General features: G+C 43.2%; 1 protein-coding gene across 1 annotated transcript in view; it reads left to right on the plus strand.

The window, feature by feature from the left end:
* PGBD5 (piggyBac transposable element derived 5) overlaps positions 1 to 19,008 on the plus strand; it is a 70,503-nt gene that overhangs the window by 19,803 nt on the left and 31,692 nt on the right. The window contains exons 2-3 of the mRNA XM_030499860.1: positions 9,711 to 10,138; positions 18,593 to 18,727. Coding sequence (XP_030355720.1) covers positions 9,711 to 10,138; positions 18,593 to 18,727 — 563 coding nt within the window. The remainder of the gene's footprint in view (positions 1 to 9,710; positions 10,139 to 18,592; positions 18,728 to 19,008) is intronic.

Genomic DNA, 19,008 nt, shown 5'->3' on the forward strand with positions numbered 1-19,008 from the left:
TTGGCTATTTTGAGTTCAGACAGCCTGGGGCATTGGTCACTTCTGAGGGCAGGCAGAACAAGGATAGAAAAAGGCAGTCTAACAACAGGGCAGGAGTAAAAGAGCAAAAAGAAAACAGAAAGTGTACAAAGTGATACTGTGCATGTGTAAAGGAGTCCTGGCCCTAGCAGAGATTGCAAACACATGACCTCTGCTTGCATCTTAGGTGTCCTAAAAAAGTATGTAGACTTTCATCAGTCCCTAAGCCTAATGCACCAGTGAGGAATGTGTGGCTTGTAACTGCTTGTCCCAAGGTTTTTGAGGGTGTTGGGGAAGAACATGGAAAATATAAAGTGGGGAAAGTTTAAAAGCAGCTATGAAAATGCAAATGTGTTACCATCTTCTCTGATAGAGGTGGTGTAGCCTTCAAGTGAGGGTGACTTGAAGTGTTGATTTTTTTGTTGTTATTATGGTCTGTAAAGTGATGAGAGGTCCTTTGCCTCTTAGTCTGGGGTGTTGACAGCAGAGAAACCTTGTTTTAGTGGGCAGTTTATGAAGCTCACCTAGAAATTCATGTGCATGCTTTCGTACAGAAACTTCCCATGGAGCCCCTGACACCAACCTCCTTGGGTAGCTTCTGAGTTTTGAGCTCTATTAGCTGGGCTGCAGCAACAGCACCCTGCTTATTGCCCTCTTCCAAGTGGATGCAGCAGTAGGTGCTTAGTTCTGTTCATGGGAAGTAGCACTGAATGGGGACTTTGATGACTATGTGCTTACCCTAACAACTGTTCTCTGTGTTCTCCAGGAAGAGGCTGTAGCTTATGGGACGCAATTACAGAGACCACGACTGTAGCTACCTTAGCTCATGTGGGATGGAGATGAATCATTAGGAGGTTCTGTACTGAAATGAATGTTGTGGCATGAAAAGGTTGTCTCTATTGCTTTACTGAACTGTCTGGATTTCAAATTAATATATTCTTTCTTTTGATTATTTAAAAAAAATATTTTTGAACAAAACAGAAAACCATTTCCTCGGAGACTTGCTCAAAACCAAGAGGTTCAGTTTTCAGTGGCATATGCGTGTGTTGCATGTAAATGAAGGAGTTGATGTGGAGGCTTCAGGATCTCATTAGTTGGGTCACTTGCTTATTGACTTTTATTTACAAAAGACAGATGTCCTGATGATTTGCCTGGGAAATACGCTAGGCTGTTTTCCCTTCTTCAAACACAAAACCATAGAATCATAGAATGATTTGGGCTGGAAGGGACCAGGGTCCTGACATCAAATATTGCTAATGCTTATACAGGAGGATATTTATTTTAAATTGCTAGAAAGAAGTAAGTTGCATATGGATAATTGTATTTGTGAATAGTGTGCACTAGAACAGACCGGGAGCCTGGGAGAGAAAGATGTGATGGTGGATTGCACCTGCAAGAGTTGCCAGTGCAGAGCGGGTCTCCCCATGGGATCATCGCCACGCAGCCTTCTGGGATTTAGTTACAAAAGGTCACCCTGCTGGAATGGAAGTTGCGCTGCTTTGTAGAGTTATTTCATAAATGTGCACAGCTGTGCCTGCAGCCAGATGTGTAACTGCTCCTACCCAGAACTGTATTACAGATGATATATGAAGCCAGCATGTTGACAGTTGTCTCTAACCTGCTAGATATGCTCAGTGTCAGCTGGACGGCCAGCAGCAGCCTACCTGCTCTGATAGTTCAGTGTAGTAACATGTTAATAGAAAACTGCAGTGGCAGAAGAAAGTGCAATGGAATGCTGCAACAGGAGTTTCCCTGGTGAGGGACAAGCATGTTCAGTCCCACAGCCAAATGAATAATGTGCAAAGCATTAGTAAGCTGACACGATGTGGTACAGTTTCAGCATTTACTCTGCTGCTTTAAGTTGTTTGGATTTTTAAAATTATTTTAACCCTAAGAGCTTGTGTTTGGGAAGGTTCTGATGGATGTTGGTAATGGTGATTGGTAGGCTGTAAGATCTCACCACAGAAATGAAGTATATAATTAAAGGAGTCAGCATTACCTGCAGTGGCATTTTCACTGTTTCTCCTTCACTTGCCACAGCTTGAAGGCTTTTGTAGCTTTTAACCATGATGGTAAACACAAAGAAATAATCTCTTAATTAAATGGGTTTTGACTGTGGCTTAAATCTACAACAAGCCACACTTCCTTGGAAGAGTGGAACGAGATCTCTCACATTCTCATTCTCGGACCAGTGCTATTGATGGCACAGCATACAGTTGGTTAGTGGGAAAGGCATAAGATCTGCTTGCTTCATCCCCTGAAAATGCCCAGAAATTTAACTTTTTTCACACACTGTTACCATACAGGGTAACCTCCTGAGTGACAGCCAAAATTTTTTACCCCTGGCATCCCAGTCTTGTTCTCGGTGTCCTACTGAAGTTCTTCACCTTTTCTGGGTTGAACTGCCAGCCTGGCACACAGCAGCATGGGGCAGGAGGAATGGGCAGGGCACCTTGGCTGTCACCCCAGGCCTTGGGAGGCCGTTGTCACATCGAGTGGAAGGCTGTCTTGTGTTGAGTAGGAACAGGTACATTACTTGTCCCTGACCTATGCCGGGTGGGCATGCTAGACTTGTCTCTCAAGGGTTTTACTGTAATGCTGAAGAAAGTTAGATGAGTATCCAGATCCAGTACACAGCAAGGAAACCAGCTGAATTGCAGGAAGTTCCTTAGTTTACTAAACACTTTGCTGCATTTTACCATTTAGTTGAAATTTTACTGTTTAGTTTACTAAATAAGTTCTTTATTTAACTTGACATAACTCGGCACTGTCTGGTGTAGAGACCAGGTTCTTTTGACCAAAGTCAGCACAGAGCAGCTGTGTGCTGGTTTTCAGTCCTTTTCCGTTTGTCCTTGGATTGCTTTTGGACCCAGCTCTTAATTCCCTCTATGGATAGAAGTCAGACTGCAATGTGTGGATCAGTATTGTTGAGGCTGTGAGGAGAATAATCCTTTTTAACGCTGGTGAGGGAAGAGAAAGTGCTGTTTCATGGAAGCTGTCTGGAACAATTTTTGTGACTACTGTTATTATGTGCAGACGTTGGAGGCATTGTCAAAGGCTTACTTATGGAGGTTGGGAAAGTGCAGTCAAATCACGCTTCGCTAAACAGCTTGGAATAAACTTAAATGAAACCAAATGTAGAGCAAGAGTGTGTGCTGCTGAGTGGCCAGGCAAGATTGCGAAGTAAGTTTCTGGGGGAAGGTGACCTAGTAAGAACTTACCCAGAAGCTTGGGCTGCTGAGAGAGCCCTTAACGGTCTGAGAACCATCTTTAGAAGGACTGTGTCCAGTTTCTTCTTTCTTGCATAAGAAACCCAATATAGTGTCTGTTTGGGAGTTGCTTTTTTTATTGTATCCTCATAGGTTGGCTCTGAGCTCCAAGTAACTCCACATCTACCAAAATAAGAAATGCAAACATCTGCTTGCCTGAAATATTGGTCAGAACCACAGCTGATATCTTTGACTTAACAAACTAGACTTGACCCTGAAGCTTTGCCGTTTTTAATGAAGATTAACAAAACATATGCAATGTGATATGATGAGAATTTGATGAGAAACTTAACATGAGCCATCAGTGTGCACTTGCAGCCCAGAAAGCCAACCATATCCTAGGCTGCATCAAAAGAAGTGTCACCAGCAGGTCAAAGGAGTTGATCCTGCCCCTCTACTATGCTCTCGTGAGACCTCACTTGGAGTACTGTGTACAGTTGTGGTGGTTCAGCATAAAAAGGACATGGAGCTGTTGGAGCAAGTCCAGAGGAGGGCCACGAGGATGATCAGGGGGCTGGAGCACCTCCTGTATGAAGACAGGCTGAGAGAGTTGGGGCTGTTCAGCCTGGAGAAGAGAAGGCTGCGTGGAGACCTCATAGTAGCCTTCCAGTATCTGAAGGAGGTCTATAAGGATGCTGGGGAGGGACTCTTCATCAGGGACTGTAGTGATAGAACAAGGGATAATGGGTTTAAACTTCAACAGTGGAAGTTCAGGTTAGATATAAGGAAGAAGTTCTTTACTGTGAGGGTGGTGAGGCACTGGAATGGGTTGCCCAAGGAAGTAGTGGATGCTCCATCCCTGGCAGTGTTCAAGGCTAGACTGGACGTAGTCTTGGGTGACCTGGTTTAGTGTGTGGTGTCCCTGCCCATGGCAGGGGGGTTTGAACTAGATGATCTTAAGGCCCTTTCCAACCCAAACTTTTCTATGATTCTATAATATCTACATTAAAGACTTAGATATTTGCTGCCCCGTTCCTACAGGAGAGCAGTATCTGAAACAAACCAGAATACAACACAGAAGAGAACTATTATGCATACTTGATTCAAGCTGTCAAGGCTTGTCATAAGGCCGTCAAACTGGCTATGGCTTGAGAATGGTCTGATATACATTTCTTCCAGGTCATTAGGAATAGAGCTGATTTTCTGGCAAGCTAGATAAGCTCCAGTGCTTCGAAAGCTTATGTGAGAGAACTTGGTGTGAAACAGAAATTCGGAAAAATCTCACTTGGGAAATAGTAAAATGTTGGGTTTTGATTTTGTTGCTATTTTTTCAGCTCTTTGTATGGGTCTCTACTCATTGAGAAAGATGAAAAATGATTTAAACTGTCTGTCATTTTTCATCAATTGACACTTTCCATCATGATTTTTTGATGAATGTGTATTTTCTGACATAAATCTTCCATTAGCACTTTTTTATGTTCTCCAAATAAGACCCAAAAATCATACCTGTCAGAAAGGCAACTTCTCAGGAATATAAAACAGACTCCAATTGCTTGGATTTTGAAAGAAGGAATTAATTGGTTTTTCAAACCCTGGTCTTTGACAGCTGTGCCATATGTCAAAGTAGAAAATACTTCCCAATTGCCAAAAACCCAACAGGTTCTGGATAGATTTTTCTTAGGTACGCATCAGTATATAACACACCTAAATGTGCTATTCTGGTGCATGACTACAAATTGTTAGTTGTTTTTTGTTTTTGTTTTTTGTTTTTTTTTTTTTTGCTCAAAGAGGACGATAAAATGACTCCTGAATCCTTAGACTGATGCTTCTACCACTCCTGTGCCTGATTCAGGAGTACTGGCTTCTTCCCAGTTGGTGATGAAGTCAAATTAATTTCAAAGTCAACCATGGATTATCTTTGTAAAAGGTTTGCTTCCAAGCAATGCAATTTGGATTGGCATACAGATGGTAATACATGGGCCTATCAACATAACAGGATATTTTATATCACAGCCTTGGTTACACTTTGAATGAGAGCACTAAGTCTTTTGCACAGCAGAGCATTTTGTTCTTGCTCATCTGATTTATCCTGCCCAAATAACAATGCTTCTGACCTCCTTAAGATCTGTATGTTATGTTGTAAGCACCAAGATTACACTAGGTTTTGAAATTTTTCATCTTTAGTCTGAGTCTGTAAACTCTGAGCTACTAAGTAACGGCTTGGTAATCAGAATGGGAAAAATGGAAAAGGATAAATTAACTTATTGAAAATGTGCTCAAATTACTTGGTCCTGAAAAACCAGCTAAGTAAGGAAAAAGCAGTTAATTCACTTGGAGTTCTTATTTTTTTCCTAATATGCTAATCAGTAAGGAAGGCTACAGACAGTGATGGGATTGGAGCAGAGGGAAAAACATGACTGGTGGCAACACATCCAAGAAAGAAGACGAGAGATTTTAGGAGGACATGCAGGGTCTGGCTGAAGGATGGTCACATAGAAGTTTCATGTGAATTTTTTCTTAATCTTTCTGGTTTTTCTGCAATGTGGATATTTGCTGAGAAGTTGAGCATGCAGCCTGCTCTCTCACTAGGCATTGGACCCAGGAAGGCTGCTGCAGTTTGCCGAGCTGAGTTGAGCCAAAATGGGCTCTGCAATGCGCTCAGTCTGAGGGCGAAGTGCCAGCCTCTGTTCCACAATCCTATCTCCAGTATGGAAACACAAATGGCTTTCCCTGCTTAGCTTCTTCATTTATTTTGAGTCTATTATTACAGTTTAAATAGTATGGCTCTGGGGGAGATGTTCTTTCTGAGTGCAAAACAGAAAATGGAACCAACCTGTTCAAAAAAGGATCTAGTAGCAGTAATGACTTGCAAAGTAATTGCTGCTGAGTGCCTGAGTAAGTTTTTGCTGGTAGGTGGGGTGAAAAGGAAGGAGCATTTGTGTGTGCCCGTTGTATCATAATAGAGGAAGTTTACGTATTTTCCATGTTCTGCAAAGTCACTTAAAACAAGTCCAAAGTGCTAGTGCTGGTGTGTGTGCTGCCCAGGCATTCAGTAGAGCTCTGTCCTTGCCTGGGTATGCACAGAACCCTGGCTCTAGCTGCATGTTTGGAAACTCCAAGAGTGCTTTTGTGCTCTGACTCTATAACTTATATTGGAAGGCTAATTGATTTTTAAAATAAAAAAAGAAAAATCCCCATGTAAATAAATGTATGCTCCATGCACATGCTTAAGAGCAGAGGAGAGAGAAACATCTGAATTTTACATGCAGTCATAACTGTGTATTCAACAGAAGACTAGGCAAAGCTACTATTTTATTTGACAAGAGTAAAGCTTTGACAGGTAAGCAGAGCATGTATGGAAAAATGAACCCTTTGCATATCAGTATTTTCTGAGTAAGTGCCATTTAAGTCCTTAAAAAGTACAAATTCACTATTAAAGTTTCTTATGCAGTTGTATTTATATGTGGGATATACTTGTGTACTTAGAAAGTTATATTTAAATAATTTATTTTAGGCTAGTCATTATGCAAAGCCCAATTCATGCAAAAATTAGTGCTCTTCCTACAGAAATTCAGTGTCACTCGTTTTATTGTGTATCAGTAAATTATGAATCAGTTGTGCTCACACTGCCAATTGAGGCTGTTTTTAAGACATTGAGATTACACAGGAGCTTTCAGAATTATATTTAGTCAACAATTAAGTTGATGTTTGACTCAGAAAGTGATTCAGCTCACTTTTTTAGGGCTGTGTGGGTTCTGCATGGCCAATGGGATACAAATCTTACATTTATTTCAGGAAGGAGAGCAGATAGGGGATTCTGTGCGGCTGGAGCAGGACTGCTGGGTAAGTATGGATTGTCCTATCCAGTATACCTGGCAGTTTTCCATAATCATTTTTCAAGGTAAACCTGTGTAGCTACTGAAAATTTAATTACATTGGAGGTTCCTTTTTGTGCTTCTGACTGCTCTTGACTTCCTAAAGATGGAATCCGGCACATACCTATTGTCCATATCCACCCATCTCAAAACCAGCGTATTTCACTTCCTGAGTCTTAATGCTTTATGATTTCATCTTGTTTGCTGTAGGTAAGATTTAAAATCTTACCTCTACTCCCAGCTTCTGTTTCTAAAGGCAAGAATTTGAAAACTACCGCTATGCTCTACCTGGAAGGTTGCCTGGGCACCAGAGTTGAATTAAACAGCTATTCAAGACTTCATGTATAACTAGGAATACACTCTGTGCAGTGTGTTATGAGAAAGCCTTATCTACTATAGAATGTCAAAAGTTATAGGAAAGAAGGAAATGATGTACTGTAAGTCGTTCATACAGAATCATTCATAGAGCATTTTATAACAGTCTGGTGGGTGCTACCAGAATATAAATCTCATGCTCAAAAGAAGAGAACTCTTTAAGACACTTTATTATTGCAATAGCAGTTAAGTTTAAGTAAGGATATCTATTCTAGCCCCATAGTTTTCACTCGATAATGAAATTGTTTCATCATTTAAGCTGACATTTTCTGTTCTGTCCTTACCAAAAAATGATTTGTGTAGGGATCTCTACTCTGGTCTTACTATGTAGAGCAGTGTGCTTTCAACTGAACTGTTTCACTCCCAGTTTCTTAATCTCTCAAGTTAAAATTGCAAAGTAACCTTTAAATATATGTTTCTTTCCCCACTGCACTGTTTGCTTGTTTGGGATTCTTTGCAGTTTGAAGGTTCACTGTTTCAATATCCTGGTGCTATTTTTGCTTTCCTTCTAATAGTTGAGTCCACCAGAGCACACCCAAACATTAAGGTTTAAAAGCAAGTCCAACCACAGTATTAGTGTAGTTTCATGCAAAATTTCTGCACGCTATAGTTGCTGCTCTAAGTAAGGATGTGAGCTGAGCTACAGGGGTCCCTGGGGAATGTGACCTGACCAACACGGTGGTGGATCTTTGCAGAGCCAGGTTGTAGAATGGCAAATCTCATGCTCTGATTCACCGGGGAGTGCTGGCACTTTGATCCAGGCAGCCACGTAGTTCAATGAAGACTCACTCTTCTTAGGCAGAACTTCAGATGAGAAGCTGTGTGCTGCCTGCTTTTGATCAGGAAGAGTGCATTTCAGACAGTCCCAAGGCTGAAGGTGCAGTGGTTTTTGGATCCAACTTTTAGTTTGGGGTTATAACCATGTATATAGATGGTTTGCACATGGATATAGAATTGCTCTTTAGCACTGCCCTGTCCATTGGGTTTGTCCATGCTGCCCTTCTCAGGTGTACTGAATTTACTGCTTCTGTAGGAGAATAGAGGGATGTCCCTATCACCGTAGTCCTTACTGGTGACTAAAGCACTGCCACAGGGTGGGAGCATGAAAAATACTACTTTTAAAATGGAATTTAATTAGCTTATGGAAGGTATTAGAGGAGAGACGGCTGTAAGGACTGGTGTCTGCATCCCTGGTAAGGACTGGTGTCTGCATCCCTGGTACTGCAGGCTCAATGTTCCTAATTTGGCTTAATGTAATCTGGTGTCTGACTGCATAACCATGTTGCCTGATACACTGCTGCCAACCCTTAGAGCCTCCGTTCCTGTGTTGTGTCCCCCACCCCCTTTTCTATGGAATAGTTGAAACTGGCAGAGAAGGTGCAAGATCAGTGGAAAGCTCGAGTAATGACAACACGAGACTGCAAGGTTTGTTACATTATGGGAGGAAGAGGACCAGTGTATGAATTGTAATGCTAAAATTATTCCCTGTAATGTGAGACAGTGACATGAGCCACATGGTGTCTTTGACTTGTTCTGGGGCTATGCTCTCTTGGGGATGTCAGAGTGCAAGACAAGGCTCCAGTGTGGTGGCAGGCACAAAGAACTTAAAAGCACATGATCTGCATGATTCTGTGAGTGGAGAGAGGCAGATTTGAGAGTCACAGGATTAATGACAATGAACTGGGCAGGAATTAGAGGTGCAAAAGAAAACGCGGGATCAGGTTCTAGTGCCCAGGAATCATGTCAGCTGGGATGGGGGCAGCAATCTCTCTCTGGAGGGCTCAGACACCTTTCTTCTGGGCTGTTTTGAGGAAGGCACTGTTTTGACATGTGTATGGACAAATAAAAAACTGTCCCAAAAAAGGCCAGAACAGCTGCTGAGGTAAGAGGTACAGATGGTGTGTAAGTGGGAAAATTAAATGCATGCTACCTCACACACCTGTGTGCTACAAACTCAGTGTGCAGAGCAGAGGAAGAAACTGTTCAGAGTGTGTTGGTTTTGTATCATATAGGAGGAAGGCAGAGAATAAAGGGCCGGGGTGGTGGTGGGGAATTTCCTGATGAGATCTGTCAGACAGTGGGTACACTTCCAAAGGAATTAGCTGACATGTTATCACTTTGACCTTGTTCTTCTGCTTTAGGAAAGTTAATCCTGCTTTAAATTGCTGGTGTTGGACATGATGCTGGTGATGATCAGGAGTGAGCTTACCTTCCCTTCTTGCTTTTGTCCTAGGTCCAACGCGAAAAATGCCCCTAACTGCCAGTGCCATGGACTTTTTTCAACTCTTTGTCCCTGATAATGTACTAAAGAATATGGTGGTCCAAACCAACATGTATGCCAAGAAGTACCAGGAGAGGTTCGGTAGTGACGATGCCTGGATTGACGTCACCTTGACAGAAATGAAAGCCTTCTTAGGCTACATGATATCAACCAGCATCCACCACTGTGAGTCTGTTCTCAGCATCTGGAGCAGCGGCTTCTACAGCAACAAGAGCATTGCGCTTATCATGACACAAACACGGTTTGAGAAGATCCTGAAGTACTTCCACATTGTGGCCTTCCGCTCGAGCCAGACAACGCATGGCCTCTACAAAATCCAGCCTTTTCTGGACTCTCTGCAGAGTGGCTTTGACTCTGCTTTTAGACCTTCGCAAGCCCAGGTGAGAGTTAACCTGTTGGCAGGGAACATCTAACCTATGTGCTCTAGGTTGTCTTGCTATGACTGAAAGTTCAGAGCTCAGCTACTTGAAGAAAGAGGTGGGGCTTCACAGTGTGAAGCCATGCTGTAGTGCCTCCATGGAACATGAGAGAAAGCAAGACTGTCCTATGCGAGTACTCAGGTACCCGTCACGTTTCAGTAGGAATGGTGCACTCTGAGCTGGGGCTGTTTGCTTTGGTGGTCTGAACAAGCCTGGACACTTCTCAATGAGGTTGGCACCACTAGGTTTTGCTGTCCTGAGCATGGGAAGTTGCAGGCTGCTCCTCTGAAGGAGAGTGGAAAGGGCAGAGCTGGTGCAGCTGGGCTGGAGGGAAACCCTGTCGCTGCTTCTGCTACAGGCTGAGGGCTGGATGCAGGAGCTGAGTTTGCTAGCAGTGAGCATCCCTGACCTTAGCAGTCAGTGCTTGTGGTATGGTCTAGCAGCACAGCCTTCCCCGCACGACAGGGCAAAGGGAAAATAAGCAGGGGTGCAGGTGCCTTTGCTCGCTGCAGTTGTCAGCTGCCCTTAGGAGCACTGCCTGTGCCTTGTGTCAGTCCTGGTTTTTCATGATGGGTGATGCTCCTGTGGAAAAACTTACTGATGTGTGGACATGCAACCAAAGTGCCAGATATGGAACTCTAAATGCTTCTAGACTATCAGAAATAAAAGCAAACAGGAGTTTGGGGAATTTTCATTTCCAAGTACAATTAGGGGTACAGAAGAATGCCGTTCTGTAGGGAGACTGCTCCTTAGACTGGGCAGACAATGTAAGGAACTAAATATAGAAACTTCTTGTCTGACTACAGATGTACGCTTAATCAATTTTTTATTTTTAAAGTGCAAAGAAATACTTTCTTAATATTCATCATACACAATTTAAACTTAGTTCCAGTATAAATGATCTCTTTTTGGAGCTGTTGATACTGGTCATGTTCAGAAGTCTGGAAAGAAAAAAGGAATAAGCATGAAAGACATCACTGCTTGAAATAATTTTTCCATCAACTCTGTTACCAGAATATAAAGATTTCACTTAGACATTTGGAAAGGGTGTTGTGTCCATCATCCTCTTCTTATTTCTGCTTCCCCTCTGGAGCATCATATTTTTGCCCACTGCACTAAATTAATGAAGATGCATCACATCCATTGAAGTGTGCCTAAAATAAATTGGGAGCAATTACATTTTTTTCTATTTCATAGAAAACAACAATCATATCTGTATAATTGAGGAAAATGCAGTTGTCTAAAAAGCTGTTATGGTAGAGAAGGAGGGTGGGAGGAGTGTTCTCACTAAGCCGTGCCAGCAAGGTGTATTTCCATCAAGACAAAATGGGCAGTGAGAGACACAATATTGTTGGGACTGAGCTCTCATTAAGATATGAAATCTAATCCTTATGGCCACTGTCTTCAATGGGCAGAAGATAAAGGCTTCAGAAATGTGATCACTGTGTCTAATGTAAATGCTTATAATGGTGTGCTGTGGCACATGCTGCGAGTGCAAATCCATTAAAGGATAAAATTTGATTTGCATGTATATCCTTTCTCTCTTCCTCCCTCCTGAGCAAGGTTTGAGAATTGAATTGACAAAATCGTAGCATCCTTTTGCAGTGGCCTAGCATCTAAATCTCCACAAGCAAAATGTATGCTTGTGCTGAGCTTAGTAAGGTGATGCTACTTTAAATAAAAAAAGTAAAAGGGGAGGAAGAGGTAGTGACAGCCCAATTCTCTTCCCCCTCTACTTCTCTGCTCCCTTGTCAGTGTTTATGTCAGTGATTCCTATACAGCACATTTCAGTGGTACTGAGAGGAACAAAAAGCACTAAAATGCAGCTTCAAAAATAACTGCGAGAAAGAAAAAGGTTTTGAATCTGTTGTTAAAAATACTTTAGTATGGCATGAGTAGCCTACTGAGGGATGTTTCAGGCCTAATATCCTCTTGGGCACCATCAGGCAGCGCTGCACACTACCTGTCTCAAGAGGCGTGGACCCCATCTGCTCAAAACAGCAGGAAAGACGTCTCCCTGGAAATTGTCTTGAGTGCAGATTAGTGGTCTGCAGTAAACATCAAACCCAAAATGTCAGGCCCAGTGAGAAATAGTTAAAAATAATAACCCAGTTGCACAGAAGCGAGGAGAAAAGACAAGGGAAAGACCCATTCAGAAGAGCCTTTGGATGTGCTGCCTCTGGAAGCATTTTGGGAAGAGGGGCCCAGGTTTCTGTAATCAGTAATACCTAGAATCCCAAGTTCAAAATGGATTAGTTGCTTCAGGTACACCTGTATCTGAAACATGAGACTTGTAGTATCTGGGTGGCTTGTGCCTGAGCCGTGATCTATGCTCAAGCTTTAGGCTAACGTCTTGTAAGTAGCATCAAGCAGAGGAATAACTTGGGCTCCTTGCTGTTGAATGCAGCAAAGCTGCTTGGCCTTGTAGGTAGACTTGTTTCTGACTTTCCTCCTCTGGCAGTGTGGACTCACAGAACATGGGTTAGGAAGATGCCATGTTTAAATCGCCCTTATGGACGGAGCAGACAGTCTGCATCCAGCAGGTAGTGCAACATCTGCCTTCACATTTATTTCTTCTGTAGAGTGTATCTTTTCTTTTTGGAGAGCTAGAAAAGATTCAAGTGAAATTTCTGTCAGAAAGAATTTAGGGGTTTTTCTTTTCATGTGTAACCCTCCCCCAAAAAAAAATTACATGCAAAATGACACCATAGCTTCTATGAAAGGAAACAGAGGGAGAGAACTATGCCAATATACCAAAACAAAGAAAACAATCTAGTGAATTATAATTATTTTGCTAAATATACTGAGCAAATAAAAGGAAATAATTACTCTCCAGCTTGTGAAGGTATTGAAAGCCCAGAACATTATAATTGTATATCAGCAGCACTCGCTTCAATTTTCAAAGTGAAAAAAATGTCCTGACCTAGATTGGGTAGGAATGACAGGAGTATTCTCTGCATCCTATCCCTCCCTGACATGTTCTGTATGAATTACTGCTGCCTCTACCTGAGCAACAAGATGTAGAGTTTTGGGTCTGTACCTGGAATCGGTGTTGCCTCTTTGCTGCTTAGCTTTGTAGACGTGTTACTGTCTACAAGTGGAAGCCTGGAGACAGGGAGGAGGTGCTGCCTGAGCTCAGGAGTTATACTGCAACAGATTCAAGGGTACTCACCTGCCAAGGGTATACACTCAATTCCAGAAACCAGAGGAGCTCAGGAAAATAACATCATTGCTCAAATATCCTTATGTGCCTGCTGAGTATTTATATGCTTGTCAGCAGGATGCGACTAGACAAGATTGCTGTCTCTGGCTGTCCCTGACTGGTGTGGGAGGGGTCAGGAGCACAACTCCGGGAACTTTCCTCTTCATTCTCCTTCCAAAGTACCTTCTCTTTGCCATCTTAGAACCAAACAGTTCTACATCTGTCCAGTGAAACATCAGCTGGGAAGCACTGGCTTAAGTCTTTACCTTAGGCAGGCGTGAACCGCCTGGGAAAGAGAGAGATGTAACTCCAACCTCTTGCTCCAAGGGCATGGTGCTAAAGTTCGGCCAGTTACTAAGGGGTGGTTTGTGTTTTACTCTCAGTGATATCAGAGTACAGCTCAGCAGTTTCATCACAGTTCTTCCAAACCAACTCACATCATTAGGCAGCAGCTTCTCTGAAAACATAGAGGGGCAAGACCAGGCTGATCAACTCATAGCTCTTTTGTGTCCTCATGATTAAATGTTATTTGGTATTGGGCATTTCTGAATTAGAAGACCTTGCTTAAGTCTGTGTCTCAGTTTTCTTGTTTTCAAAATGATTCTTTGTGAGGGTGTTGGTCCAAACCAGTACTGTTCCATCTTAGGGCTTCTGTGACTGTAATACAAATACGTAAGTATTCAGAGGATGTCAGCCAAGTAAAAGACATGGAGCAAGACAGAAGAGCAGTAAGAATATTGTATAGCCAGGTAAATTGTTGATGTCCTGCAGCTCTTGGCCACTTGATCCTCTGGTGAAGCCAGATTTTAGGGAGAGTTTGACAGCAGAAAATGATGAACCTTTATGGCTATTTTTAAATTGCCTAATGGCAGTCGAGTGCTGTAAGAACTGATTTTCTCTTTTTTCTTTAAAGACAGTCAATTAAAGACTGAACAAATGGGCAGAGGAGCATGAAATCATGGCTCCATCAGAGGTGGGAGTAAACCTTTGAATGATGGTAAAAAGGATCAGTGATATATGGATAGGCCAAACAGGACTTTGAAAGTGAAGAGAAAGAATATGTCTGACATATTTGAGAAGAAGAGCTGTCAGAGAAATCAAGAAAAGTGATGTGGCCAGTGTGATGGGCCAGGAGAACAGCTTTCCAGCTATTCGATCTGTAGAGCAAGGTTGCTTTATGTTGAGGCCAGAAGTAAAACTGCTGCGGGAATGCTGTGGGCTTGGATGAAAACATCACTGGGTGAGTGGGTTGTTACTCTAAAATGAGTAACATTTTGGAGCTGTTACTCAGAAAGCATGAAAAATGCAGGCACTGGCTGGCTCAGAAGACATTGCAAGGAGTTGGAGGTGAAGACTAACACGCAGATTTACTGGCTAGTGAGATCTGCAGCAGGAGAGGGATGTCTGCAGTGACCAAAAAAGGAGATAGTAAGGGGTTATCTTAAGGAGAGGGACATGCTCTCAAACGCAGCATAATAAGATCAGAACTGACAGATAGATACACAAGCAGAGATGTCAGATACTAGCAGAGAATTTAGTTTTGACAGGAGGAGCTTTGGAGCAAAGAGGCAGAAACACAAGCTACTATTGCAGAAGCAATGGCTGAATCTGTGCATATAGGTGCAGTTTCCCAGGGGACTCTGTTTGCAACCGGATGGTACCCACCAAAAGCCAGATACAGCAAGCTGAGGCAGTTTCTCCAGGAGACAGGCTGAACAGACAACCTATGTTGGGGATGGCCATGGAGCTAAGGGAAGACATGCTATCTTAGAGACATGTTGGTTCATTACCTAAGTAAATGGAGTCCAGGAAGTCCAAGTGCAAAAGAGTTACTGGCTCTGGGCTTTGTCTACAAGCTTCTTTGGGCTGTGGTGAGAGCAGGATGGGTGGAATTGTGGAGTGGAAAGAGCATTGGAGATGATCTAAAATGGAGAAAGGCGCTCCTGACAGTGGCTAGCTGTTTTGTTCAGTGAATGAAAGATGTTGTGGAATGGAGCTGGAGTCCTATCTTGGAGTTTTGCCTCTCCAACACTTGTAATGCATGTACATATTGAGGGGAAAACAAAGAGTGAAAGCTTGGCAAGAAGATCTAGCAGGGATGAGGGTGGCTATAAGGAAAAGGGGAAAAAAACCTCATAAAACCAGTGGCATAGCTGTGGCGGAGTGGAGCAGCTAGATGAGGAGCTGCTTAGATCTGAGCAAAACTGGGGATTTGAGAGAAGAAAATGGGGATAATTCTATGAAGAAATCTGCAAGATACCTTGCATCAAAGGAAGTGAAAATAAGAAGAGGGGAGGGCTTGGGAAGTGAGTCAAAGATGGTGAAGAGGCAGCAAGAAATATGTGTAGGAGTCAATTAAGCGTGAAAGTAGATTTTTATCAAGGAAGATGAGAAGCAGGAAAGAATATGCCCAGAGGGCGGTAAGCTCACTCCCAGAAAAGCAGGTATTGCAGCGACAGCAAGAATGGGGTATGGGGAAGGAGCAAATAACACTTTGCATGGTGATTTGGCAAAGAGGTGGATTTGAGTTTACAGGAAGAGCAAGGAGACTGAGAATAGAGGAAGGTGAACAAGCTAATAGGAATGGCCAGTGGCAACAAGGCTAACTCTTGTTATAAGAAAACCATGTCAATACCAGAAGCAACAAATTGCCCCCTTTGAAAATGAGATGGGGATCAGCTGTTCTAGCAGGAGGCACAACCCATACAGTACCTTACTTTACAAAGTCCTTTACAATTGTTGAAGCAGTGATTGCACGTGGGAGGGGGTGACAACACTTCACCCTCTCTGGAGAAAACAAGAGCAAGCTCTAGGGTTTTCATTTCAGTTTCCCTGCCTGTCCACATTTCCCCTTTGCAGCAACAGCAAATCTTGCCCTGCTCTCTTTCCATTTTTGTTCCCTCTTCCCAGCAGTTCAGTAGGGATTTCAGTGCAGCATTAGTCATCTTACGGAGAAATGGGAATGACTTACACATTCGGGATAGTGTAAAGGTGGGGAAGCTCTGGGTTCTCGGGGAAGGCAGGGCTGAGCATGGGCAGGGAGAAGAGGAAGATGGGGAGATGTTTTCAAAATTCAGATTTGCTTTCTAAATTTAAGGCTGACAGGCCTTACTGTGTCTTAGAAGGCAGAAAGAGTGTGAAGGGTAAGCAGGATGCAGTAAAGCTGCTGTGAGGAAAGCTGATGCTGTAGTGCAGAGGAGGGAGCTAAGCTAATGACAGAGAGTAGAAAATGTCCTCAAGTGATGCTTGTACAGCCTTTTCTTTCTGTTGCTCTCCGTCCTGCAGTGGGGGAGTTTATAACAGTTGAATCACATCACTCAGTGGGATCTGGCAGGTAGGAGGGCCTTTCCAGAAGCTGAGGAATTCTTAACAGTGTGTCCAACCCCATCCCAAGGTCCTCCCCTCTGCACAGAAGAGACTGAAGGGCAAAAGTGAATGAGGGCGTGTTTAATAGTTGCAAAACGCTGTCAGAATTCCCTGAGGTGAAAGTGTGAAATGCCCCAGGTGGTTTTCAGAAAAGAAGAGCAGTGGTTTTGTGTGGACCTTGGGAGAGGAAGAGGATTTGGCTCCAGTGGGGAAACAGGGCAGCTGCAGCCGTAAGAACAAATAGCTTTGTGTGCAGTTCTCCGTGCTTGCATCTGCATTTTGGTGTATAATTTGAACATTTCACAAGAGTGCTTTCAGATGGTCTTGTGAATGTTTTATGAGTTGTTAAGAACTGGAGTGCGTATAAATGAAAGTGTGCAGCCGCTACTGCATGGGGAGGGCACGGGAGCCTATTTTGGGCTGACGGAGTGATGTTCAACAAACATCTTGTATTCAGGAGGCCAGCAGCTGCTCATCACTGGTGCTTAACTGCTTACCCACCACATCTCTCCTACGAGCATCACTCCCAGGCTTAATGCAGTTTTGTTCTCATTTCTGCCACGGGCTGCATGCAGATGTGCACAAAAGTAGCACACATGGAGGAGTGGAAACGCTTGATCTGAGGGTGGGAGCCTCTGCATTGTGGATACCTGTATCTGAGTCTAGATTCTGGGGTTATGTCATTGGGAAAGAATGGGATCCTTTAGATCATAACCCATCTGACTTACTTACTTTACATGTCTTTAAAAGAGTATGAGTTCTGGCCTGCTGGCACTGCTTTCCCCTCGACTGGTAGGAGGTGCGCCTGCAGTGGCTTGCTCTGATGTAGATGTAGGTGTCTGAATTCAGTCAGCATTCATTAGCCAAGACCTTTCAACAGTTCCCAAGCATTTTTACTCTCACAAGTGACTTGGTAAACAACTCACAGGGATGTATATGTTATGCACAGCTACCTGTGAGCTGCAAGGAGGTAACAGTGCTTTTCTATAGGTGGGTTCTATAGTGTAAAACTTAACGACTTTGCTACAGAATTAATGGAGAGAAATGTAACAAAACAGCTATAAGGAACAGGGAACCACTTATATCATCTGTGTGCAGAATGCAGAAATTGCTTCGCTTTCACAGATTTTCATTACTTGGTCCAGCCTGCCTTGTCTTTTTCTATTCCTGCCTCTGGTCCTTTATCTTTGTCTCCTTTTCTCAAAATTTTCAGCTCCTGAGGCAAGAGAGGCTGTCCTGAAGCTGCTGCCACCAGGAAAAAGTGGTTTGTGTCTCTTCAGCACTTCCTTAAGTGGCAGCAGAAAATACCTTTTTCTTCCTCAATTTCTCTCCCTCTTTGTTGTTTGTTTTCCTTTTCTGTAACCAAGGAGTGTACCTTACAAAATCTTGTAGAGGCGTTTGGGTGGAAAAGGTTCTGCCAGACAAGATGAAGCTGATGCTGAAGCTTGGGGAAGGATGCTCCTAACAATCTCCATGTCTCATCCTATCCCCTGCCTCATTTTGGAGGGATATTGAACTGTAGCTGATGGTGACAGGTAGAGGCCACATTTTGGAGGGATGTTAAACTGTAGCTGCTAGTGAGAAGTGAGTGCCATGCCTTGCAGTGTTTGCAAACCACATGTAGAGCAGCCATCCACGATGGACTGTGCTTGACCAGGCTTTGTTTTTTGTTGGATGGTAGCATTGAACAAAAGTGGGTTTGCTCCTTTCCATGAGGTGATGCACACAAGCACAATGCAAGAATTATATTTCCTTGGAAGAATTTGAAGCACCATTTTTATTTTTTCAGCAATCATACACCCGTCTGTTTCTCCCTCCCCCCCCTTCCCCTTTCTTGCCAATTTCAGGTACTGCATGAACCCCTGATTGATGAAGATCCCGTCTTCATTGCCACTTGCACGGAGAGGGAGCTGCGCAAGAGGAAAAAGAGGAAATTCAGTCTCTGGGTTCGGCAATGCTCATCCACTGGTTTCATCTGCCAGGTGGGTTTTACCTCCTCAGATGTCTTGATTCAGTTCTATCAGGCCCTTTAAATATATTGCAGGACCAAAGGTAACAGTCACTTCTCTTCATTGTCTTGTGGGGGGCTATAATCTGAATGCAGCAGGCCTCTGACTCCCACAGATACTAGATATGACAAACGGTGATGACAAGTTCCTGATGCTCTGTTGGCTGTATGATTTAACTGAGGGTGCCTGTCTCTAATACTATCCATCTGGCTGCCAGCCCTAAGCTAATTAAATTGAAATAGAGTTAAAAGGTC

This window comes from Strigops habroptila, chromosome 10 (genome assembly GCF_004027225.2).
Source record: "Strigops habroptila isolate Jane chromosome 10, bStrHab1.2.pri, whole genome shotgun sequence".
Taxonomy (NCBI): Eukaryota; Metazoa; Chordata; class Aves; order Psittaciformes; family Psittacidae; genus Strigops; species Strigops habroptila.